General features: G+C 35.5%; 2 protein-coding genes across 3 annotated transcripts in view; one reads left to right on the top strand and one right to left on the bottom strand.

Moving 5' to 3' along the window:
* LOC135683327 (G protein-coupled receptor kinase 3) overlaps positions 1–7,407 on the top strand; it is a 31,268-nt gene extending 23,861 nt beyond the window's left edge. For both annotated transcript variants that reach the window (XM_065198552.2, XM_065198551.2), the window contains 5 exons: positions 233–308; positions 1,403–1,483; positions 1,817–1,947; positions 2,912–3,034; positions 4,339–7,407. In XM_065198552.2, the coding sequence (XP_065054624.1) occupies positions 233–308; positions 1,403–1,483; positions 1,817–1,947; positions 2,912–3,034; positions 4,339–4,515 (588 nt within the window). In that variant the 3' untranslated portion in view covers positions 4,516–7,407. The remainder of the gene's footprint in view (positions 1–232; positions 309–1,402; positions 1,484–1,816; positions 1,948–2,911; positions 3,035–4,338) is intronic.
* A 2,897-nt stretch (positions 7,408–10,304) lies between these two features.
* LOC135683329 (uncharacterized) lies at positions 10,305–26,432 on the bottom strand. Its single transcript, XM_065198554.2, has 8 exons — positions 25,769–26,432; positions 20,229–20,336; positions 18,097–18,193; positions 17,603–17,748; positions 14,952–15,381; positions 14,344–14,511; positions 12,154–12,540; positions 10,305–11,634 (listed from the first exon to the last, which is right to left on the bottom strand). Exons 1-8 carry the CDS (start codon positions 26,390–26,392, stop codon positions 11,597–11,599), a joined length of 1,998 nt encoding a protein of 665 aa, XP_065054626.2. The 5' UTR covers positions 26,393–26,432; the 3' UTR covers positions 10,305–11,596.
* Positions 26,433–26,741: the final 309 nt, after the last annotated feature.

The raw sequence follows: 26,741 nt of genomic DNA, 5'->3' as shown, positions 1-26,741 counted from the left end.
CTGTTATCAGCCCTCTTGTAAGTCTTCCCCTCTAAGATTGAAAAAATATATAAGCTCCTGGGGCTTAATGGAGCTTTTACAGTAATACAGCTATTTGACATGTGATGTTTCTTACGTCTTTGATGCCTCTTTTATTATGTAAAAAATTGACAAACCTACAGATGTAATTTTTGAAATTTATTTAACTTTTTGTTACTGCCCCTTTACATACCTGTATCACTGTTTTGTTTAGCTTTCAGAGACAGATCAGGCTCTATACAAAAATTTCAATTATATCAACTCTGAAAGGTGGCAACAAGAAATTGCAGGTAGTAGCCTATGTTGTCCTTTGTAGCTCTGTATTTTACATCTGACCACACCTCCTTGCTTTAGTGTAGAAAGCAGTGACAGCAATTTTTGTTAATCACACAAAAGACAGCTCCACCAGGCTCTTGCTCGAACATCATAATTCAATTAACCATAGTTTGTTGCTTAATGTTTTTCCTTTTGATTCTACATAGCATTTTCTAAGCGACCAGAATGAATAATTTAACGTTCAAATAAAGCAGCAACAGATACCTATTAATGCATCTAAGTCAAAACTGCTTACAAAAGAAGAAAATGTGCCAGTTAATATTACTATTACATCTAATCAGCTACTCGAGTTCTTTGACTTGTGAGTCAAATTCTTGCAATAAGAAGTAAGAACAAATTTGTAATTCCAGATTTTTTGTTTGCCTCAACCCCTTATCAGTTCCCGAAACCCTTCACGCCCTGTGAAAATGCATATCATCCGCACAAATACGGCTTTCAATCCCCCTTTAGTATCTAATATTACGATAAAGTTACAACGTTCGATAAATTAAAAATATTGACGATGAAAAATTTGCAATTCCGTTTCTAGACCTAATAGACAGGACCCCTATACAGTGGAACCCCAATATAACGAACCCCGGATATATCGAACTTCCCGGTATAACGAACTAAATGTCTGGTCCCTTGGATTCTGCCTATCAACTTCTTGCGAATTCTCTCGAACGTTATAAAGCATCAACAGATATAGAAATGAAACTACTTTCATTTAATTATAATGATATCATTCGTTTATCAATTGATCGATCAATTTATATCAACTTTATTGTTCTATATCTACAAATTTCAAAAATCCGCAGATGATCACGATTCTTGTGTCGCCATTCTTAATAAACCAGCTATGATTAGCTATACAATTTAAAGTCATCCCTACTCTAATACTCCATCCATTCGTTATTCAAAGATTTTATGGCTCGTTTTTTATATGGCATTTTTTCTTAATTTTGCTAAGATATTTTCACAAAATGCTTTTTTTAGTCCAAAAACTCAGTTGTCCAGAAAAATACCTTGTTGGTAATTCTCTGCAAGACTTGCTCTTTTTTCGTCCTAGAAACTGTATTTGATGTAATCAATCAAGAAACGGACAAGATTGAAGCCAAAAAGGGCACGAAGATCAACTTGAACCATATAGGTTGGTTTTGCTGTCGCTTCTATAAAATACTTCTGTAGCTTTTGCGAGGCCTATATTTAAGGGCGGCCTAAAGTCTTTGATTAAGGAAAACTGTTTGTTTTATCTTCTTTTCGTGTTTGTTATTAAGTCCTTTCAGAATGGTGGCTAGTGGTATTTCCGGGAAAGATAACAGACTTAAAAAGTTGTAGTTGAAGGTCATGATGGTCATGAAGGACAATAAAGTAGACAATACCATGCAAAATGTTTTATACGAGCAAACCTCAGCAAAAGATTCTCTTGTTATTGTGTTACCCCAATTCTCTGCATATAAAAATTCTATATTTTCCTTTAAAGAAATAACAGAATCGAGTGACTGCCTTCTTCACGGCTTTCTCAACAAGCTTGGTGGACCGTTTCAATCGCAGTGGCAGAGGAAGTACTTCTATCTATTTCCAAACAGAATCGAATGGAGAGGAGAACAACTGGTAAAAATAACGTTTTCTGTACTGATTTCCTATATATGTTTGGGTAAACAAATTTTAATAATTTTATTTTGGATGTCTTGGGCGAAGCTACTAAGGGTGTGATGTGAAGTTGCAAAGAGGCCTAGTGCCTAAGGCTTAATTTGCAAGTGCCGAATCGTCTTGCTTGATGGGCTGGTTGCAATCCTAGTAACTGTGTGGCTGTTTGCAAACTTTTGCTGTTTAAAAAACTTCTTTGGCAATCTGAAACTCAAAGCGTTTCCTCCTCAAATTGAGTTTAAGGGCCTTATTCATCATCCATCTTGTCTTGACCACGCCCTCTATAGAACAATATCCAGGAACACCCAGCAAGCGATAATTTACCCGTCTCTCCTTGATTCTAGTTGTTTTCATTTTGTTTTGAATTCCGCTATCAGCTGCAATTTATCGTTCATATGCTAAGACTGCTAAATTCAATGATCATTCCTGTTGATAATGAGTTTAAACAAATGGAAGCATGAACTCATCTTAAGGTGTAATATCAATAAAAAAATTTCAAACATTGATTTTTTCGTAGCATTGATAAGACTGACATCTGAGTTTCTATGTGCATTCTTTAAGTGTATAAAACAGGGCGATTCTAAGTTGCTACTGCAAGTTTCGCGCCTAATACGATCATCAGAAAACTGCTCGGTTGCCCACTGTCTATAAGCGTGTACAGCTCTGACTATACGACATTGGAAACTTCATGACAAACCAGTAAACAGTAATTTTCTTTAAATTTCAAAGTTTGTGATTGATAACAATATTCTATTAACTACAAACTTGAAATTAAAATAAGCGTATTTTACAATTGATGTCTTTTAATATTGTTTTAACCCATGATCATGTAATCCTTTTCTTTTTCCTTGGGACAAAAATTTCTTATTAAACCCATACACCTTGCCCAAAGAAGTATTTCTTGAATCTTATCGTTTTTTCTTTTTAGAATTCTCAGAAGAATCTGGTCCCATTCGAGGATATTTTTTCAATTGAAGAATGTCAAATTAAAGGTTTCAAATGTATTAAAATCGTATGCAAAGACCAAAAAGAACATACACTACGAGCAGAGGTTTGTATATGATGTGTTTGACGTCTCAGAAAAATTTTATTCAGGAATTCTAAGGCCATAACCATGCCCTGTTCGCGATATGCTCGTTTATGCTATCTAAAATCAAGTTTCAACAAAAAACCAGTTCTGGAAAGATGCAAAGAAACATAATAATTTGCTGCTTATTTTTGACATTGTAGAGTCGAAATGTGTCCAAAATTTTAACAGTGGAACGCAGTATATAACACTCAATTTGCGGCCGATGATGGAAGATTTTTTGTGCCTCTTCAATCAAAGTCCCATCATCATTTAAGAATTCGAAAAGACGACGCTAAGACTGTGAAAAGAATGTGGAATAATGTATAATTGCAAGCAGGCAGGTTTTTATTTTATGAATCTGTAATATATTATATATTGCCACAATTTCAATTGCTTTATTATGGTAATTAGGTTGTTATAGAAGGGCCCTTCGAAAACCACTTCTGCAGAAGAGCAACCCTTCTTTCAAGAATCAAATATAAAATATGGATGAAACATATCTCCCCCGTACGTAAAGAGTCCCCCGTATGTTTCATCCATATTTTATATTTGATTCTTGAAAGAAGGGTTGCTCTTCTGCAGAAGTGGTTTTCGAAGGGCCCTTCTATAACAACCTAATTACCATAATAAAGCAATTGAAATTGTGGCAATATATAATATATTACAGATTCATAAAATAAAAACCTGCCTGCTTGCAATTATACATTATTCCACATTCTTTTCACAGTCTTAGCGTCGTCTTTTTGAATTCTTAAATGATGATGGGACTTTGATTCTTGAAGCGCAGGCTATCGTTACCTTAATATGTACACTCATTTTGTCGAAACATTTCACTTTGTGGGCAAATCTTGTAGTGGTAATGCTGGTCGAAATGATCAGCAATCAACCCTAGCATTGTTTATTCCTGCGCTGCACTGGGGCTGCTTTTTGGCAGGGAAATGTGTACTTTAAGGGGGCAAGCTGTCTTAAATCGTTAGATCTATCAAGTGAAGGAAGTGTGAAATAAGGGCAAGTTGCGCCGTTTCTAAAAATATCGAATTTGCTGCGAGGAGCAATCTTACCTGGCTGAGAAATTTACAAAGAAAACTGGTTGGCAAAAAGTGCTTCTTTTATTTATGCTGGTTAGAAAGTTTTCATCGCATTTTAAAGTATTTAAAGTGATTTTATTAAGCAAATATTAAGTCGTGATCTTTTGAGAGAGGCGTGATGCCTTTGTTTATATATGGTATGTTATCTGTAGGTCATTTGTTATGACTCATGAAAAGAATGCAATCGTTCTTTTACAGAGCGAAACAGAATACGATGAATGGATTAAGGAAATACGCCGTGCCCACGAAGAGGCACAAATAATGGTTAGAACTGGAGCGAAAATTATGAGTAACTCAAAGAAATGCTTCCATTCACAATCCAGCAAAGACAGTATCGACAACGAGCGCAGCTTCTCGTCCGAAAATCATGTATGACGTCATTTATTCGCACAGGCATTGATTTCACAACTGGAAGATTATGATTATTATGTACAGAGCATAATGCTACGGTGGACTGCCATTTCTGATGGCAAATCAAGATTACAGCAAAGCAGCCAATGAATTTTCAATTGAAAAAGAATGATATAGTGTCAGGTATGTCTTGATGTCCATATTTAATTGACAGGCAAAAGGGCAGAGAAATGTCACGTTTTTAGCCCTTCAACATATGCACTCCGAGATCGTTTTCATTAGAATTCGTTTTCATTAGAAATCGTTTTCATTAGAAATCGTTTTCATTAGAAATCGTCTTCATTAGAAATCGTTTTCATTAGATTGGTGACGTGCAACTGCACTGGTGTTTGCTCGTAGAATTCCTCAAATGTTTTTAAACTCTGTCGCGGTTGTCGTTAGTTCAGAGATGATATGATTTTCTCTATTATTGAAGCGAAGACAAGATTTCATCTACCGTCAACCGTGTTTGTACAACTGCGAGTGTCAATTGATCATCGTCTTTCCCCGTCCCTTTAGTCACCGCGCATGTGCAATATCAATTTCTCGAATCACTTTGCTTGCTTCATGAATGTTTGAACGGGGTGGCTTAATCCTTGCAAGGCTTGTAATTATTTGTTTTCTAGTACTGTACATGTATTTTCCCTTAACTGTTGTTCGTCACATAGCCTTCAATAGCTGTTAAGATACCTCTTAATGAGACGTCAACTATCCGTCAGCTCATACTGGTCGCAATGTGAAATGTACAACTAACTTTACAAGGTAGAATAAACCTTTAAGCATTTTTGAGTGCATTAAAACAGTCTTTTGGTAACTATGCAGTTCTTGGTTTGAAAATTATGGTCACATACATCTATTTTCTAAATATGACTCGTTTTCATGTGCTGTGAACATGTGTGGTTTTATTCCACAGTAGCGAAGTTTAAGTGTGATTTTTTATCTCCACATCAAATAGATATACTTTGCCAATATTTAAGGAATTGATCAGAATATATTTCTCGTACCAATGGGCAGGCCTTGAAGGCTTATTTTATAGGACAGACTTTGCAACATGGAAAGAAAACTAAAGATTTCCCAGAAAGAATTTTGAGCTGCTTTCTTCAAACTCGCTCATTCAATTTACTCTACATAGGCCAAGGTGGGTGTCGACCAAAGCAAGTTCAACCCCTTGCAAATCGAAACCAAAGCAAGTTCGAATATGGAAACTCCCAGGTATCTAGTAACCGCAGTTGTTCCTATGCTTCGCAAACTCCCACTGTAAACTGTATCGATAACTTTGCCTGAAATTCTCCTTATGTCTGAGCTTGTTACTCGTATGTAATTTCGTTATTTGTAGACCAAGATCAAACTATGATATTCTTTAATTGGTGGAGTATTGCGTCGTGTTGATAATATACCTTTTGTTGTTAATTCACATATCGCTGTTGAAAATCTCCGTTGGTCAATCGGAGTTTAATATCATCCAATGCATACTGTAATTCCCAATCAATAATTTCTCCTACTTAAACACACATAATTTCTTTGAGAAATCGTTTGTGCACTCACGCTTTTGTGTACCGATTGATAATTTGTTAGATTCTGCTGGTAATCTGTACTTTAATCTTTAGTTTCATACTTCCAGGACTTAGGGATAGGGTAGCTGAGATGTGCCATATTTGGAGGTCTTATTTGTAGAAAAAAATGAACCATAGGTGTCCATTTGCTGAAAAGGCATGATTGATATATATATTTTACTTTTTAGAAATATTGATTCTGACTAATATTCAATCTGCAAGATTTCCAGCAGATAAACTTGATATTGCAGATCCTTGTATTACGCAGATTACCCTTTTACCCTTTTTCTTGCAGGGGAATTTTTAACTAGGTATTTACCTAGAATTTTCTAACTATGGCACATCCCAAAAAATTTATGGTCCAAAATACTCCAAGATAAGAAATCTATGGTCCTAGGCTATGGTGCATGCACTCGTTTTTAATCTGTAGATACGGCTTGATGTTTGCCGGCCCAACATCCATGTGACTTGGTTACAATAGCTGTATTGGCAATTTACGCAAAGTGCAATCCGTTGTCTTCAAATACCTCATGCAAAATTTGCCCTTGAACTTTTATTTCAAAATATAAAGCAAGTCAATTAGTATTGATCAATTTTCTTTTTAAATGAACATTGTCAGTATGTTTTGATAAGGAGGGACAAAGTTAGTGCCGGAGGCACTTGACAAAAACCCCCAAGCAAAAAAATAGAAAGAAGAAATATCAAAACAGGAAATTGCTCCCAAAGTTTTGAAATCTAGCAACACACATGTAGCCACTTTTTGAATAGTTTCCCCATCTCCCCCTTCCCCCCCCCCCCCTCCACAACGTTATGCAGTGGTGGCGCCAGCTATTACAGAGTGGGAGTGTAATGGACGGGGCCGGTGGGACCACGCCTCTTTTGCCTCATTTCAGTGATTTGTACTATGTTAACTTTCCTCGGGAAATTTGATCTACCCTTACCCAGCGTTTTTTAATCCATTTCTAAAAGAAATATGTAGACCATATTTTCACAAAAGTGGGCGGTAATTACCCCCATACCACCCCTTGGCGCCGCCACTGACATTATGTTAGCATGGCTCCTTAAAGTAAAAACCGTTAAGTGCATATTTTAGTAGATGTTGAATAGATTATCAAAACTATATTCAGAAATTATCAGCTAGTTTTACTTTGTATATTGTTGTTATCGGAATTGTCCCGTTTCTGAGAATAATTAATTTTCAAGCTTTTTGACACCTCAAGGTAAAGAATAGTCGGATAGCTAGTACTAAAAAATAACGCACTTGTCTTACTGTGATTGTAGTTGCATACATCTCGCACATGTGTGACAAACAATTCTATTCAAATGTTGTCATTTTTGTTTTTATTTTACTTCCAATGTAATTCCAATATCGCACGCATTCTGCCCTATTTTGTTTCTAATGACTATCGTTGTTCGGGTGCAGTCTTGCTGCAGTCACACACCACTTGCAGCAGGCTCTCGCTGTTTTTTGTATCAAATTGTCTTTTATTCTTCGATGATCTAGGATAGCAGGCTCACGGCTCAGACTCTAATAGTCACACAATACTGTCAAAGTACACTGTATGGCAGGAGCTTACTGGCGCTGCTAATTTACAGACTTTGCAGTAATGAAACAGTGGTTTCTGTTGTACTCAATAGGCATGTAATACATTTTTATCATCAATGTCTTACAATAATATGCAAATTCGGGGATATATGTTTCCAATATAAGCTCTAGCAAGTAACAAATATTCACCCAAGGAAAGCAGGCCTTTCAATGCAAAGATTTCTAGTAATTGTTGTCTGCGTAAGGATTCAAAGTCCCGTTTAGCCCAATGGCCCATTTCAATTGGTATTTTTACAAAATTGAGGTCTTACACTGCGCACGATAGCTACAAATGATATTACGACTTTTGTTGCTAGTTTGATTCAATATAACGGTCTGACTGTGTAACTTTTAAGTTGAAAACATCGATTATGATAACATTAGGAAACTATTTAGTTGATATTTTTAGGATGCAAACGGTAATTTGATTAAAATCATGTTAAAACAATTTAAATGAATAAAATTATATATAAATATATAGATGTATGCATCGTAGAGTAAATATATGTTGTATAATTCACTTCTCGTGTAGTTAGTATTTATTGTCACACACAGCTAGATATTGAGTGTCAAATCTTCTCACTTTCATTGTGTTCCATTGCAGCCAAAGAATAACGTCTGATTTTATCGAATTAATCGAGTCTCTGATTCCTTTCTTCGCCTGGCCTGGTTTTAGCGATATGCTATTATGCGTACTTAACGTCGTACTGCACGTACGTCGTGCTGCACGTACGTCGTGCTGCACGTACGTCGTGCTGCACGTACGTCGTGCTGTACGTAGTCCTCGATTCCTTTTCCCTAATCATATTTGAATTGCAACCCTCATCCGCGTTTTTTTTTCATGAATCAAACATCAAACCAATTCTTTTGACGTTATTTTACCTATTCAGTTTATTGCGAATCCTGAAATCCGCTGTACACAATCAGTACAATCTTGGTATCGCTTTTACTTCGTTGATCTTAAATGCTGTTGATTTTAATTTGTGTTCAAAGTTACGTGATTTAATGTCCGAATTTCAAATTTTTACAGGATCCAAATCTCAAATTTCTTCTCCCAACATGATACACTTGATGAAAATCAAACTTCAGATCACATTTCCACATTTAGAGAAATAATTGAAAATAGTGAACAACAGAAGCTCTCGCTGTTTGCATGCATGCTATATGTAGAAGATTATTATGGATAAAGTAAATTCACGGGCTGTGTTTTGGAAGGGCCTCCTTCTTCTTCATTTTCTTCTTCAGTCTTTAGTCCAGAGCTGCCTTAGAGTAAATGATGAATAGTTTAATTTCTTTCTTGGCACGGAGTTAAATCTATTGCAAATTGGCTGAGATATGGTAGATAAGAGTCCCAAGGTTTGTTTGGCATGATTCATAAGTTTTAGAATTGATTGGCAAACACTTGTGCTTTTGTGCCCCTATCTTAGGCAATTTGTAATAGATCTAGCTGATTTTTCTCTTAAGAAATGTTAATGGGGCCTTTCAATTCCTGTGTTCGAAATACAGAAATATTAAGTTAGGTTTTTATGACGTCATCACTTCGTGACTCCATGGGGACCTTCACTCGTTACATTTCAGGGAAAAAGTATCATCTATGAATATTTTTATTCGAATTTTTTAACAAGATGGAAAAAGAACTCGTCTTCGGCATCCGTTCGTCACTTACTTTTTTTGATGGGAGCTGTGGAAGCCTTTTAGATGTTGTTGATAATGGTTTCTTTTTGGCGGGAAATTCAAGAATCGAAACAGTGTCAGGTTAAGAGTTAAAGGGAATGTCACCGGCCGGTGCAAAAGATTGCAGCTTGATTATGAGATTATAACTCGATTGAAAAGGTAAAAGGTTCGTCAACTTTGTTTTGTTCAAAATTTGTTTTCATAAGAATAATTTATAAAAACATATAGATTTGTTATTGAAGCTTGATGGTCGTGTTCGTTGTACCTGGCTTCTTGATATGATGTCAATAATGGAAGGTTCTCCCTAAGACTTTGGCACCTAGATGCAAACATGAAAATAACAACAAAAGATATCGATATTCTTTGCTTTACTTCTTCATTTCCAAAAAAACTGGCTGGAGAAAATGAATGGGGGATACCATCAACTGGTCAAGAAATTAAAAAAAAGGTTTCTCTTTCGAGATTTTCGAAATTAATATATATATAACTTATATATTAATTATATAACTTATAATAAATATAACTTATATAACGACATTTTATTCGCACTTAATCAACCATATATTCAGCCATATATTTGCAGTTACGCACAACAACTAATATTCCTATTGTATTCACATTCGCTTTGTAGCCAAGCGTTTCAATTCGCTTTTAGTTAATCTCATTTATTGTGCTGTTTTTATATAGTTGTGTAGGTAGTTAAAGGATTATTTGGGTTTTTGGAAAAGAAAACAAGCTGTCCTAACTTTTTGCATCTGCAGACATTGAGGTGAGAAATTATATAATATATATTTATAATCTACACAAGTCGTTAGTAGAAGAGCCAACAAAGCTTTTACTAAACTTCCAAAGTTGCTTGAAAGGAAAATTTACATTGAAACATCAAAACTTGCCGATGTCAAGTAAATACGTTTGGCTAATTTTGCAAAAGCAGATTCAAGAAGGACAGAAAAAGTCATATATTGTTTCTTCTCAGAATCATTCAATGTTTCAGAATATTCTAAAATAAATAAATTTACTTAAGGACTCTCTAAAATGAAGTAATTACTACTTGTTATAACTATTTTACTTAATAAAAAATAATGTGTTGTGGAAACATAGCAAAAACTATTCTCTTTAAACAAATTTATCAACTAACATAACTTATTTGTATAACTAATACAAGATTTTTCTCTTCCTTGGTTACTAGAAAGCTATAGGCTGTACAATGCTACTGTTTCAGATCTCTAACAGATCCCTTATGATATGCAAATCCCTTGACTTATTCCTTAAGTGATTTATTTGTCCCTTAATAACTATGTCTATAACCTTACTTGTAGTCTTTGAGAATATATCCAAAAATCTTTTCCTTATTATGCAAAACATTAATTTGTCAAACTACAAAAACTCTGCCACATATTCATCAGTTATTTACTATGTGTTTTTAATTCAGTTACTTGCTCTTGCTTACTTACTTTTTACATAGAATGTCAATGCAACTTAATAAATCTATCTTAAATTTTAGAAAGAATCAGGCTAAACCTTTTGTAATTTCTTATTGATTCTTTAACATAATTTTACTTTTAATATGAAAAATAACTGAAATAAATCAAATCTATATTAAACACAATAAATTGACACTAAACTACAAATTACAAATAAATTTTCCAATCTCTTTACTATTTTAACATACATATTTTCAAAATAAAAATAAACTTTTTGAAGCTACTTAAACTCAACTTAAAACACAACTTAAAATAGAATAATACACTAATATTCTAATTGGTACTTTGATTAAGACTCAAGCAAAAAGATGACATAAACACTAATTAATTGAATAGAGCCTAAAACACAAAAACATATCTGTTATTGCCATAGTTTCAGAATACCTTTTATCAAATTCTAGTGAGCCCATAACAGTTTGATCACATGACAGAGTCTGACAGACCAATCAAGGAAAAATTTCTTTTGTGGGGCTTGATGGAACTAGTATACAGACATTTGATAAGTGTTAGATAAAATTTTGATAATTGAGATTAGAGTAAAACTACTTTTCATTAACTTTGAACCATACTGAGATACAGTTTCTAACAAGCTTTCATGGAGATAAAACAATGACACAGAGCTTGAACTTTTTAAAACAGAAATTTTGTAATACCACTCTGAAAAATGACTAAAGTAAATAATTACACTCCCTTGAAACAAGAAGATCATTATCACATGACAACACAACTTTTTACCAATATGAAAAATCTCAATCTGCAGAATCTTTGGCTCATGTAAGACCATTTTTCCTAACAGGTGTGCCTCCATCTGAAATAAGAATAAAACAAGTAAAAAATCATATGACCGTGCTGAAAGTATTTTGTCATGATTATCAAACAGTTGAAATTTTTGGTGATGTTGATGTGCCATACACCTAGGTCTTTAAATATAGGAATGATTTCTTTAACATTGCAGATTGAATTTCCTTAAACCCTAAAAGACATATAAACAAAAGATCTGTCTGCTTTCTACAAAACATTTTTCTCATTCATTAAAAAATTTTCAATATAAATTTTTCCCAAATCATCTAGCATTGCTCCTAATACAAAACACACAAAAATGAAATAACAAGGTGTGATTGGAAGTACACATCAATATGAACTTTTTTATATGTTTCTGCCCACACTATTTCATCATTGAGTGAATTACTTTATTAAAGCTCATGAAATTTGGAGCAAAATCAGTATTAAAAATCAGGCAGAAATATTACAAGAACAAAAATATGCAGTTAGATTTTATTTCATTTCAAATAGATTGAAAAATTAGGTCCTGTTTAAATTTACTTACTTGACTTTGTTGATGATGATCTTGAAACAGGGTTTCTTGATCTCATAGGTTTGTCACCTGTACCAATATTTTGCATTTTAGAGACAGAGCTGATTTTTTGGACTGTTTTGTGAAATGTAGGCACAGGAAGTTTTGAATTTCTATGTCTTGAAATGCTGTCTGTTGAAGTTTCTCTTTGCATTGGTTGTGGATTCATAGAGGCATCAGATCCTCTTCTTCGTACCCCTCTAGAATTCAGGGAAGCTACATCAAGGGTATATGATTTGTAAAATGATGGTCTTTGTGGTGTCATAACCAGCCTAGGTATTCCTGAAGTGATGCCTTGTTTGGATATATCTTGACTGCTTCCTCGTTTTGCTCCATCGGCTTCAGAAGACTGCCCCATTCCTTTATATGAAAATAAAAATAATAAAAATTCACTGTTGTAAAAATATTTTGTTGTAATTTTTATGCTGAAATGTCATTGAAACAAGAATGCTATTCCATTTGTAATGAATATCACAGACTGGATAACAATAACTTGTGTATAAAGTCTCCTGTTTACTTCAAACTTTCAATACAAAAAAACCAGAATCTTGAATGTCCAGTTCCATGTCCTTGTTTACATAGACTTAAACATAGTAGTGAACAGTCATTTAGACATTATTATTAGTCTTCTAAGAAGCAATTCATTAACATTCAATGACAATGTCCTAGTAGACCAGGGGTGGGCACCTTACAGCCTGCGGGCCAGAATCCGACCCAGGAAGAGAATTTTTGTGCCCCCAAGATAAAAAAGGGCATATTATAATTTTTTTGGTTGGCAAGGATGATTTTCCGAAGGGGTCCAAATAATGAACGCTGGAAACTAATAAGGTGACAAAACCTCAAGAAATTGTTTTGTGTTTTTTATTTTGATGTGCTTGTCCACTATACTGGGTCAACTTGATCATTTTGAAAAGCTGTTGTGACGACACTTGAATTCACTTAAACACAGACCAAATGACTAGCATCAGGGCTAGTAGTAGTCAGGACAGAACAATTTTTTTATCATAGACCTGTGTTAGCATTCACATGTTTCTAAAACACCTTTGCGCAATAAGGCATATTTGTCCGATGAGGTTGTCCCGTTCTTCCACAAATTATTCAATGTTGTATCGTTTTCATATTTCAAGGGTTTTTGTGTCCAAAGATTTGGAATTCTCGTGCAAATGAAATAAAATCATCCAAAAAAGTCAATTGACAGTTTTTATTAAAGATTGTTATTTCGAAAATCAATGCGCCTGTAACGCTTGCAGTCAATATTTTCAATAATGCAATCTCTTAAATTGCTTCATGTCAGTGTTCATTAGTGTTCACACTATTGTCAAACTAACAGTAAAAAAGGTAATATTATAATTATTATTATTATTATTACACTTGGAGACAGAAAGATAGCGCTTTGGATTCAAAGAGAGGGAAATCTACAATAGAATTGTTCTGTTTCAAGCGTTTGTAATGAAACGTTTTGTGCCATTTTCAAATCGTGCCGTTTTCAAATTGTACCATTTTCAAAACTGTTTTCATATACCTTTTGATGAGACACGATTGAAAGTTGGGGTCAAAATTTTTACTTTTTTCAAGGGTTTCATGGAGACTGCAACCATGGTTGGTGGCAAGAGGGATTGCCAGTAACTGCATCTAAAATACTTTCAGCATCAAATTTAGTAAAGATCTCTGACAATATCCTTCCCTTCTTTAATCGTTTTGCCACCAGAGATTTTATTGCTAAGGTTGTGTGCAAACTGAATAAATGACTTAAGGATGGGGGTTTTTGAAGGCTCCATATACTATATAATTAAACATTTGTAGAAATAAGACAAAACACCAATATCATTCCATCACACGCCTAAAACAGCTTAGGGGTGCGAAATGCCACACTTGTGCTAATTTACTCCCAGTAAGGCCTGTACTATATAACGTTTTATTTGATTGATACATATAATTCTAATTCATAGCAACATCATTTTTTGAGGATATTCGGTTTTCAGATTTGGTATCTCTCAGCAGTTTTCTGTAACAATTGTCATTATTGTTAGCGTCCAAAGTTATTTGGTTTGGCAGCTCCATAGATAAACACACAAAATACTATGGCATATATAAAAGAATATTTTCATCCAAATATAAAATTGACACTATGTAGACAAACAGAGAGGTTATATAAAAACCCACCTTTAACAGTGTCTTTCCTGCGCTTCACTGCAACAACAGTCTGATCCCATGAACGATACTGTGGATGATTTCTTGGCTGAAGCCTAGGCACTTTTTCATGCTCTTCTTGTTTAGCCGGGTTGGGATTAGTTACTGTTCTTCGCCTTGACTTTGGTGTTGATGTTCCATCTAAATGAAACATTGAGAAAGTTCCATGACAAAATTTTATAAAGTCAAGCCAATAAGGGCTTTACAATTATTTTTATTTTATTGAAAAGTTTTTATTCAATTTAAGAGTTAAATATCTTCAACTTATTGCATTTTGAATAAAAAGGATGACCTTTCAACTTCAGATACGATCTTGAATTGACAGAACAAGGTCTAAGGCAAAGAAGAAGAAATCCACTGAAATATATGATTTAAAAAACATTTAACTGCAACAAAATTGTCAATGATAATTATTTGGGGGTGTAAAATAAGGACAGATGTGGAGCTTGAATTTTCTGAGTTTATTTGCCCAAAAAAATATCAAATTTTCTTCTAAGTCATAAAAAATCAAGGGTGCCACACCCTCTCATAAGTTCTGCCACTGGACAGAATTGATATGTATGATTCTGAGATAATGTTACCTCGTTTCTGGCTTCTCTGCTTCACTGGTCGACCATACTTTTTCTTGATACTTTCAACTGTCATATTTTCTTTGCCTGTTGGTTCAGGATCCCCAGGTACCTTTTCTGTTTGTTCCTTTGTGTGTGTGGATAGCTTGCGTTCATTCAACTGTTTTCTAAGCCAGCTATCACCAGGATTCCTTGTCAGGTAAATATCAGAATCTTTCAGATTGTAATCCATTAATGAAAGCTTACGATTGCTAAATTTGGTGAAGGTTTCTGATTTTGTTTCCCTTATTGCAATATCATTGTCATCTTTTGGATGTCTTGTTGATAGCGGTTCTGACCTTGAGGTTTGAATTGTGCAAGTTTCATCATCAGAGTCTTGATGCATAGATGAGCGATGGGATGAGCAAGCACTTAATGAAAGCTCTGAGGACAAGTCTGAATCCTGCAAAAACAAAAATCAATAATTAAAAAGTGCCAGAAAAGATGACAGTTAAAGTCTTCAGGAATCATAACTGCTTTATCTTTACAATATAATCAGCAGAGCAAAGGCAAATACAGCTAGGGTTTTCGGTATTTGGTATTGTCACTTTACTTCAAATAATACCATGTCTTGCAGATGCAAAAATTAGCTTCAATACAAAGAAATCATTTGCAAGCACACACTTTACTTAAAATCTTGACTCGAGTCAAAATTTTATAGATAATTTTTAATGACAAAGTTTCCTTGCGAATATTTCAATCTGTGTGACTACAGGCAATGTTTTCTGACATTTGATGGTGACCCAAAGTTCAACTTTTGATAACAATAATACATTTGATAATAAGGACCAACTGGACCTTACTCAATCTCAATAAAATTATTCTTGGTGATTTTTAAGCTACTTCCTATTTTCTAGATTTAGGTCTCCATTTCAAATGGTTTTGAAAAAAGCAAACATTTGAGAAAACTAAAGTTTTCGTCTGGCACTGTTCAGAGTTTTAAACGTCAGAACATAGATCGAAAACTCTACGCTAGGAAATATATACTCCCATTTGTGGATATGTTTGACGATCAGGCTTTACCAATAATCCGAAACATGTCGCCATTATAGTTTTTTGCACAATCTGAGTTTTCCAGTAAATGCTTTCCGATAGCAGAATCACAGGTTTTAGTTGTAATTTTAGATCTGCGAGACAAAGGTGGCTGTTCTCTTTGGGGATGAGTTTTGTTTCTAATATTAGACGTTTTGTCTTCATTTAAACATCCATGCCTTTAAGTGAAGAAATTTTCCACAAGAGTCTCAGACTGTATGCATGATTAAGCTTATGTGAGGGGGCCCCAAACAATTACATTACAAAATAAAAGGGAAAAGAGCATATTAAGGGAGAGCTCAAACCAACTCTTACAAAGAAAGCTTTTTTATTTTAATCAGTTCTGAAAAAGGACTTAAGTTCATATTATATCTATATTCCAATCACTGTGAAAGACAATGGATATTCACATTGTGACTTTAAAAAATGCATTTTCAAAATGATCTGCGGTGTTAACATTGCTTAATTTTGTTCCTCTTTCATTCTGGTCCACTTTCCAGATTCACCTTTTTTGCACTGAGGAGCAGTATGAACACAGAGCAAAAAGATATATATTTTGCTCTGTTAAATATGAAACAAAGTAGTGTGAGTGGGACCTAACTGGATGGCTCTCACAATGATTTCTTTATCTTTGACTTTTCATATGCATCCTTAAGCCCTGGCAAAACGACTAAACATTTCACTAAACATTTCATTCAACTTTTGTTTAGCCAAAAGTTTAGCAAAAAGTTTAGTTGTTTTGCCACCCTGTTTAGTGTTGTTCAGTCGTTTTGAGTGTTGTTGAGCAAAGTTTGATCCTGGTCAAAAATGTTTAGCATTGTTTAGTTTTGTTTAGCAAATGTTTAGTCGTTTTGCCACCAATTAAACATGTTTTGTGATCGTGCAGGCGCTCTAGCTGTAGAAATCCAAAGGTTTTCGTCTGTTTTTGTTGGTTTTCCTGCCTCTACATGATCCAAAAAGCCTTTATGAAACATTTGAATATCTCGTTGTATGCCACTATGTCTTCTTCAACAGTCGATTTTGTTGCCAATGTGCTAAAAAGTCTTTTTTTCCCTGTCAATTCATCCAATTTTTATTTTTATCCACCCCTTGTACATGCAACAAAATAAACCAAAAGCAAGTTCCTATGCAAGATGCCCTACAACCCAACAGCGTCATAGACAGCTCGCAGTTCAAAAAGTTGAGTGAAGTTTAGTGAAAAGTTTAGTTACGTTTTGCCACTCTCGCTAAACTTCACTCAACTCCACTAAACAAAAGTTGTGTGAAATGTTTAGTCGTTTTGCCAGGGCTTTATACTTAGGTTGTAAACAAAGTAGTTGAGGTTAAAATGACTATCAATGCTGAAGGGATAATGCTGCAAAAAGTCAAAGGTCAAGCCATAATGCTTTCATTAGCAACTTAAACCCTTAGCTGAACAGACTTTCATTTGTTGTACTCACAATGGCTCTTTATCTCATCTCTCGTGTAGGTAAAAAAACTCGTGAGAGCAGACCATAACTTTGCATGGGCCAGGGCTAAGTCCACTCCATGTAAAATGAAAACTTTCAGTATAATTATTTTATGTATTTTAAAGCAAATACACAAATACATACTGGACTTATGCTTGAGAAGATTCTCCCATCCCCACTTCCAAAACTCTCTGAACTACAAACGCTAGCCTCGTCAGAATTGACCTCCATCATGGCACTTAATTTCCTTGCAGGAATTTTCTCAGCTCTGCCTTGCCTGTTCACTTTCCCTAAGACAGTAACATATCAGAAAAAATAAGAATCCCATTGGTATTTTGATATCAAAACAAAATATTGAATACCTTTCATTTTAATCATAAAAGAAACTATAAGACTGAGTGAAATATTTGGAAACTAAATATGCACAAAGAATTTTACACAAATTGTGTACAATTCTTTGTGCAAATTTAGTTTCCAAATATTTACAATGATTAAAACATATAAATGGTAATGAAATCCTGTACAAAATCAGCAATTACAGGCTAATTCTAAAAATACAATTTTCATTTCTTAAAATAAAGTGCAATTGTATCATACAAAAAAGATTATTAAACAATACAACAAAATAACAATCATACCAGCAACATGTAGACGGCAAGGGTCATGTTTGTCAATGTAATGCTCCAGTGTATCCCATCCTCCACCAACTCTTACCATTACATGATTCCTCATAACCTGACGACAAGAAACAAAAAGATAAAAAATATGGTACCAATACTTCTTCCTGTAACAAACATTGATTCTGAGTGAAACTTTGAGAGGGCTGTTCTTTCTACCCGACCTATAAACATAAAAAGATGGCTTGCTGTGTGACACTATTCAAAACATTCCAATTTTCCATTTGTTCCACAAAAAGTTCTTATTACAAGAAAATATCTTTACAGTGGGTTTTGTCAGGGTTTGAAAGTTTCTTGGAGTGCCATTAAAGGAACTTTTGGCAGGTGGTTGATCAATACTGACATTTCTGGGGATATATGTAGCATTGACCCAATTTCTCGAAGGGCAATCAATTGTTAAATTTTTTACGCAAAAAGTATAGTGGATTTTTACACACATCAAATAACTACCTAGCCATAAAGCTTCCCATTGAGAACTGATGCAATTTTAGCGGTATTATTTCTTGAAAATAGCCACAACTGTTAACTTGAAAAATTGCATGCGATGCCCTCTTTCTTTTCTTTGTTTGAAAACAGTTGCGGAACGTTTCCTGTTCTGCAGAGGCTACCTACTACAGTTCTGCTGCATTTGTGAAACTTTTGATTGAAGATTCAAGGAAATGGTAAGGAAAGGCGTAAAAGTTTGTGTATGCGTATGGGTAACGGAATAAATTTCCCATAAATCCTGTCCGCTCTTTTACTTGAATTTAGAATAATCCGCGCGGTTGGAGCATGGATTTATCATTTTTTTATTTCCCGCCCAAATATTGAAACCTGTTATGTTCCCGCCCAAATATTAGCGGGAAAAAATTTCACGCGCACAAAAAATACTTTGTAGTCTGGGAGTCGTGAAGAAGGGGCTTTACGCTCAAATATGGGTTGATTTTTGTTTATTATCAAAAGCGAAGCTCGTCAGAAAATGGTTATGATCACAGCCTCTCAAAAATGCATGGTGTTTACATGGGAGTGATTGCAATGATGCCACGTTTCATATCACGCCATTGTTTTGCTATCATCCTAGAACTGAAAGAGCCCCTCTCTATTCTCTGACTGGGGCTTGCAAACAAGCTTACAAAAATCGGCTTATACATGGTAGATATCATATTTCATTGATAGTCTTTAGTCTGTTCTATTAGTTCCGCCTAGCGTTCGACAAATCTGCTGGCCATTCAGCGAAAACAAAACACGAGAGAAACAGATTTCGACCATTCGTAAAAGGGATTTAAATCCGAAAATCCAATCATTTTGACGACATCAATGCATTTACATTTTAAAGGAAACACGACAAGTCATTTAACTTTCATCCTCTCTAAATCTTTCTATGAAAGGGGATTATCATATCGGATTTTTGAAATCGCTTCTCTATGTTCCGTTGAAAATGATAAACAACTGTCTTGCTGGTCTAAAAGTTTTATCATGGCCAAGATAAGGCTTATAGGCAAGGACCTCTATGGTCGTGACTGTCCTAGACATAAACTCATGGGGTAACAACCAGACAAGATGGGGTAACAAGTCTATTCACATAGTTTCGAATTGTCCGACGAACACTCTGCATTTCCGGACGTAAACTGTCCATAATTTATCGTACATCATACGGGTACAATGAAGGGGACATTTTTGCCACAGTACTGCCAAAACTTAGCACTGCTGAAATCACTCGAATTTGGGAAAAGTATCGATTCTTTAATATCGAATTTGGGAAAAAGATCTAGCGGTAGGCAAAGAAGGACTTGGATGGACGATATTAAAGAGTGGGTTAACATCCAGAACTATGGTATCCTGAAAAGTAGGTGTAGTGACAGGGTTTGTTAGAGGACAATGGTTAGCAACCTACGGATCACGTAGAAGCTACCTGGAATGAATGAATGAATCAATCAACCTTTGGACCACAAAACTAGACGGGGATGAGTGAATTTGGGGGCCTAATGGGTACCCTCTTTGTCTTTGTAGAGGCCTACAGTGGAGAAAATCCAAGTTTCAACCTGCTCCATCCATTCGCCTGAAACTCGTAAAAAAACGAAAAGAAATTGCCGCTAGAGGCAATTGCTACTTACCCTTACGAAAATCAACTGTTTGTTATTTCCGAATTTGTATTTGCCATCACCAAGTTTTTTAACGGGGAATTGTGATGAACAGGTACACGTGTCCACAACATCATGCACCTAAAAAGAAGTTGAAGTTTCATAAAAAAGAGTCAATACTTTCAGGAGTGGCGGCATGGGGGGGCAAGGGGGGGCTTTAGCCCCCCCCTAAATTTTTGTTAGCCCCCCCGTCGGCAGGCAATCAATTTTTGCTTTCTCTATACCGTCGGCACTTGATGGATGTCACCCGGTTTACATGTTGTTTGAATGACATAAATAATCGAGGAGAAAACTGCACTGGCTGGTTTATGGTTTTCTTTATGGCTTTTCTTCGGCAGTTTTACTATCATAGTGTCATTATATCCTGTCGCTTCCGTGAAAGCTGTGACTTAATTTCATGGTGCTCCTTCGCATGACCCACAATACCATCGTGCTCCTCTCGGTTATAAATAAAGTCTTTAATGAATTTTCTTCTTAAGGGATTCTCTTTTCGTTTCAAGACATTATTATTGCCAATGAAAACATTTTGATCATGAGCACATTTTGCGTAATAAATTTTTCAAAAAGCACTTTTTGTCCTATTTCATCAACTATTTTTCAATAGCATTGTTCACCGCATAGCTTGCGACAAACAAATGGTTTAGAGAAAACCATCGATTAATTTCTTCCAACATAGATAGGAAGAAATATTCAACAATAGGCAATATTTGCGCATTAAGTTTCTTACAAGGCACAAATTGCCGAGAAAATCTCGTGGACTCCGACACAGGTTGGAAAGTGGGGACGGGGAGGGGGCAAGGGAGAATTTTGCACCCACAACAAACGATTTTGGAAAAATGCTCTATTTTTAAAATTGTTAAAATTTTTAAAATTAAAATTGTGCCTCGTGTCCATTTCTCCTAAAGTTTCTCAGTAGAAGCATCAACTGCAATTCACTATGAGCTCCAGATTTTTCTTAACATTCATAAGGCATGCTAAGATGGAGAGAGGGATCTAAATTTAAAAGTAACTGACAACCTGGTATTTTTCAAGACCACGGCGAAATTGTTGATTTTATCTGCTGTAAAAAGTTTTGCAAAAAGACAATAATTTTCAATAGGATTAGGAGGATTGCTTTAGTGAAATCTGCCTAAAAGAGTGCATTTTCCAGGGAACTAGAAGCATCAACATTCGAAAATTTCCTGCCCCTTCGGCGGCAACCATGGTGCCGCCTCAGGTAGTAACTATATATTTTGCCCGTCCCGATATAGAGATTTGACAAGACTATTAGAAAAGTCGGTCATTATCATACAGAGTTAGATTGACAAAATGTATTGCAGAGGTTTGTGACACCAGCTAAAAAGTTTCAGGCAATAATTTTTTAATCAGGTAAATTTGCATTACACAGCCCCCCCCCCCCCAACGAGGCTTGCCTCGCGACGGCCCTGCCTGCTAAATGGGGCAAATCGAATATTTTTTCTGTCGGCAATTTGACACATCCAGCGTCGGCAGTTACGGAGAATATAAACTTCGGCACCTCGAAGGTTTGTCTCTAGCGCCACCCCTGAATACTTTTTAAGTTATAGCCGTAGTTCATGAGAAGGCCGGATGCGAGTATTTCAGCGCTGACAAACGGGTCTCTAGCACTGCTCACAAGAACTTCGTCAAATTTGTGTTGCGCTTGTCCATCACTGGGCGTGCTAGAGTACCCATGCAGCCATGAGCTGCCAAAGTTAGGGACTTCGGGCACAGGCTAGTATTAAATGGCAAACGGTTTCATGAACGTACAGGATTTTGAAAATGTTTACTCGAAATCGATTTGGCTTCTACTGCAGGTTAACTCTATCTGAGAAAAAAGCCCGTTAAATAATTGTTTTGTTTTTTGTACCTAGTTTAATTTTGTACCTAGGACCTTCTGGCCCCTAGCCTGATTTCAATCTATTTTTTCTTTCAATGCCGCGAGGTTGGAACAGTGGGCACGAACTTGTACTTGTCTGCCCACTGGGCGAGAGGCAACAGTGATATCCACTAGGCTCACACAAGGTGTTGGGTAAATTTCTAGGGGCCGTTGTTGCAATGAAATCAAGGCTGGGCAATAACAAAATAGAACTTTTTATCATAAAATCTACAATCTTGTATTGAGCGGATTAATTAGTCGTCAGAACAAAGAGAAACTTCGAAAAACCCTGAGGAAAACAATTTCCAAAGATAGCCCTGCGGGAACGAGAATCAACAGTACCTTATGAGAATCCATGAAACAAAAATATGTTTAGAATTGTTAGGACTCTTAAAAACGCTGAAAAACAAGTGCCGTTTCAATAAAGACGGCTGGACAGTCCGCGGAGCTTTTATTGAACTTGGCTGAGGAGGGTAAAATTCTTTCAAGAAACCACATCACTATATAAAACGACCCTACAAAGTAAACCTTTACTAATCGAGATGTGAAACAACTCCAATAACTTTAAAACGAAATATTGTCCACATCCTTATTCCAAATATATCAATTAGGGGATAAAAGTACTCCTGAGCCTCAGCACCCAACCCCCTCTTTCGCAGTGACTGGATGCCTGGACACCTACATTATGGGCAATGGATGATGGTTTGTAAAATGTAGACTACAATAATATTCCAATCAGAAGACTGATTTTTAAACGTTCTAGCTACGGTTAAACTATTTCAAACCAGAGTGCTAAAAGCAACGGAATCGTTGGGAATTTGAAATAACTTCTCAACTTCATGCCTTGACGAAAATTGGTTGGCAGTTTTTCTCAAACAGGTTTTAATCACGTAACATGAATTTCTTTATCAAATGCCGGTAGTGGTCAGTTATTTTTAGCTTCAGTGTTTTTTCTCTTAGTGCGGATTTAACTATTTATTTTAATTTGCCAATTCTTTGTCAAGTCATTCAAAGCAATATGACTATTATCATAACACAACAACAGGCAAAAGTGATCTTTTGAAATATTTTGTTACTGTTGGTTTTGAGTGATAAAAAGGCGTTCATACAAAAATATAATGACTGACTAGTAAGCGGTGTTTGGTTTGTTAACAAAATGACCCTCTCACAGTTCCTTTATTGTGAACTCTTTATGGGAAGAGATTCTGTGTTGCGAGTACAGGAAATTATTTCAAGCCAATTTACGTTCAGTAGGATGTTATGAAATCAAATACGCAAAATCTCTGCTAAAGCTATTCAACAGGCTTCCGCGGGATTTTAAAAAAGTCGTAATAATAGCGTGTCTTGAAGGTCCGTTACTAACGACTCTTGCTAAAAGTTCAAGGGGACTTCTAAGATAATCCGAGCTCATCCAGGAGCATTTTGAGGGCGTTCGTATCACTCAACATGTGCGAAACAAAGTAGGCCATGTGCCATGTCGAGCGAGGTATAAAATATTAATAGGCAAACAGAACTGACACGAATTAATTTCCCAAAGCTGTGTGTTCCTTTTCAAGCGGCTTGCCGTGTATAAAGGTCTCTCAAGCCAGGTTGCCCAGTTACGATAGCCGGTTTCAAAATAGAAAATGAAATTGCAAATCGAATTCCTTGTTTCTTAGACAAAGCTTTACATCAATTCTTCTACAAGCATAGATTTTTCTACACACACACGTGCTCATTCAATACGATCTTTCGTGCAGTCATCGCCAGCAGAACATTTGATAAAAACACTGGGGTGTTTTGCTATAAATAAACCCCATACTTCGATACAAGGAGAAAAAACCTAAGCGCTCCCCTCGAAAGATTTCACAAGTTGAAAGGATTTCATAACGGTTCCTGTTCTCTTTTGCTATCTCCTGCTATCTTTTGCTTGAATTCTAGACTGATATGAAGATGTGTGTCTTTATCTAATGAAAACCAGACAACAGCTCTTTCACAACAGATCAGTTAAATTGCATTATTCTAGATTAGACTAAAGACCTGCTTTTATGTTTTATCATGAACATTTTACGGAACTTTTGATTTCGAGAAATATATAGTTTTTAAAGGGGAGAGGCCCTGTCACTTTTAAGTTTACCAAACCACATGAGACTTTTCTGCAACACTTTAAGATTACTGCTCTAGAACCTTATAATCAAAATTTTAAATTACATCTTACCAGATTAATTTGATAATAGACCCAAGTATGTGTCTAGTGGTTTTGTATCAAGTCTCAAGCCTTCAAAATTATGAATAAATACATTAAGAATCACATTCAACACTTTAATGTTACTTATTCAGTATCAAGCTTATTTGTCTAATTAGAATTAATGTTATTCCTAATTAGCTTAGAATATAAAGCTCAGTACAGAAAACAGGAAATTTGAGATTACAACTTAAGATACCTTAAGGCTTGAAATCCCACTTGATTTCTTACTGAGAGTAAATTGGGCAAAGGTGTTAGCGAGAAGATTATATGAACCTTTGAAGTGATAAAACCTTTAAATTCTAAAAAAACCTTCTTAAAAAAGATCCCATTCCACTTATTTTGAGGCAGCAATTTGAAGGTGACAGAGAATGTATGTATCATGTGACTCACAAAACAAATGAGTAAAACAAAATAGCTTTCAATGGGAAACAGCACTTAGCTCAAAGGAAAGCCCATTCAAATGATTCATTTTCCTCTACTTTTTTGCTTGTCATGAATGAAATATTTCTTAATTATTTGGAAACGTGTTTCAGCAAAGTATTTATGTTTACAGATATCTAAATTTTCAAATCACTTTGGGTTAAATTTAAAAAACCCAGAAATTCCAGGCAAAACAAAAGAAAAATGTAAGAAACTGACAATTTTTTTTCAAGGGCAGGTGGAGGTTGCATAAATTGTTCTGGAGTCCCTGATTTATTTCCAACTTAATGTACCAGGAGCAGCCAGAGCAATCATGGCAACTCTGTTAATAAGACCTGAAGTAGCTATCTTCAAAACATTTTTCAATAAGCATCTGAGCAGAAATTTGCAGTTACAACATATGAACACCTCCAGAACACCTCAAGTGTACTCTTAGGTACGAAAGAGACAAAGACACTTTGTCTAGGTTACAAACATAGACTGGTAATTCTATCGAAAGGGGAAGTAATGAAAACCACTTTCGGAATGCTGCATATCTGTTTGAGTTCTGTTTAACACGCAAACAAAAAATTTAATAATCCTGGATTGAAAAGAAGGCCATTAAATACCGTCTCGGTAGATTCGAAGGAATTTAAACGAGATTCATTGCATTATGTAAAACAATAACACTGTAAACGCCCCTTTAAACATCATAATTCATAAACAAATATTGGCACAACGAAACATGTGGAGGCATTTTATTATTCTAGTCAAAGTTATTTTTCACCACAGAATTATAACTGGGTTCATACCTTTTAGAAAACATAATCCCAGTGAATACTATTGTATTTAAATACGACCTGGAAAGAACCGGATCGCCGTTTATCTAATTCACAACAATTAGGCCAGTGGGCATTCAATATTTCGGCAGATTATCCATGACAATCTATCGCACTTTGTCGTCTGGTGTCGGAATGTAAAATTGCTAGCATGTCGTTCTATCATACTCACCAACTGATCTAGGTCGTTTTCCTCTTCAAGTTCCAATACTTTCTCCACCCTGTTTTTGTTTTTTATGGAGTCTTTTTTATCCTCTTCGATTTCTCTATCAATTTCTTCTTCCAGTTCAACGAGCTGTGGTGGCTTAACGCCAAACTTCGCAGCTTTTCTGGCGACATCAAGTAAAGTCAAAACAACTGTTTTCTCGTTTTTGTGTAACACAAGATCTTCGGTTTCAAACAAGACAACATCTGGAATTCCAAGATCTTTACACCATGATATAAAGTTCGCAACGTTGTCTCTTGCAATGAAAGAACCTTTGAAAGCACCCTTTTCCCGATAATAAACCCTGCATGTTGGAATTTTTATTTTATTTTCAACATCTAATTTTGAGATGTATTCTTCGGCATGTTTTTGGACTAAATTCGCATGCTCACAAAGCAAGACACCATTGTCTAATTTATTCATAAAGTTGATCGCATTCATATCAATGTCTGTGAGACTTGACAGCCATTCTGCCAGATCTTCCTTCATCGCCATGAGAAACCTTTCAAGCAGATTTCTTCGCAATCGCTTAGTATTTCTTCTGTACATTTTTGCTTGTCGCTCCTCCTCTGTTTCTTCCTCACCCGCCATCTTTGCTCTTGATCATCCAACTGACTAAGCACAATGACGTATGGAATTGTTGTTATTAGCACAATAAACGACATATACCCCCGTTCTTTGATAATGCCGGGGGAATAAATATCATTTGACGTAGTAAATGTTTGGCCACTGCCCTTTTTCTTGTGACGCAACTCGATATTGAACCGGACACACGTGATATGTCAAAGATATGTGTATTGATTAAATCTCCATGCTTGGATCTCCATGAAAAAGATTTCGGTTAATTTTAACTGGTTGTGATGCAGCCATGGGCAAAACACTTAGGGTAGCCCGAAAATTTTTGCTTCATTAAGATGATAGTGCCATAATGGGGCCGAAA

This window comes from Rhopilema esculentum, chromosome 7 (genome assembly GCF_057945365.1).
Source record: "Rhopilema esculentum isolate cy_ngs chromosome 7, ASM5794536v1, whole genome shotgun sequence".
NCBI classification, from domain to species: domain Eukaryota; kingdom Metazoa; phylum Cnidaria; class Scyphozoa; order Rhizostomeae; family Rhizostomatidae; genus Rhopilema; species Rhopilema esculentum.
This window is presented reverse-complemented; position numbering and strand designations above follow the sequence as displayed.

Bases quoted from the DNA above. Each gene is read 5' to 3' on its own strand.
- LOC135683329 (XM_065198554.2), bottom strand. From the start codon at position 26,392: ATGGCGGGTGAGGAAGAAACAGAGGAGGAGCGACAAGCAAAAATGTAC. The intron at 20,337-25,768 runs GTGAGTATGATA...ACTTCTTTTTAG, and splicing joins AAAACGACCTAGATCAGTTG to GTGCATGATGTTGTGGACAC. The intron at 11,635-12,153 runs GTAAGTAAATTT...TTCTTATTTCAG, and splicing joins ATCATCATCAACAAAGTCAA to ATGGAGGCACACCTGTTAGG.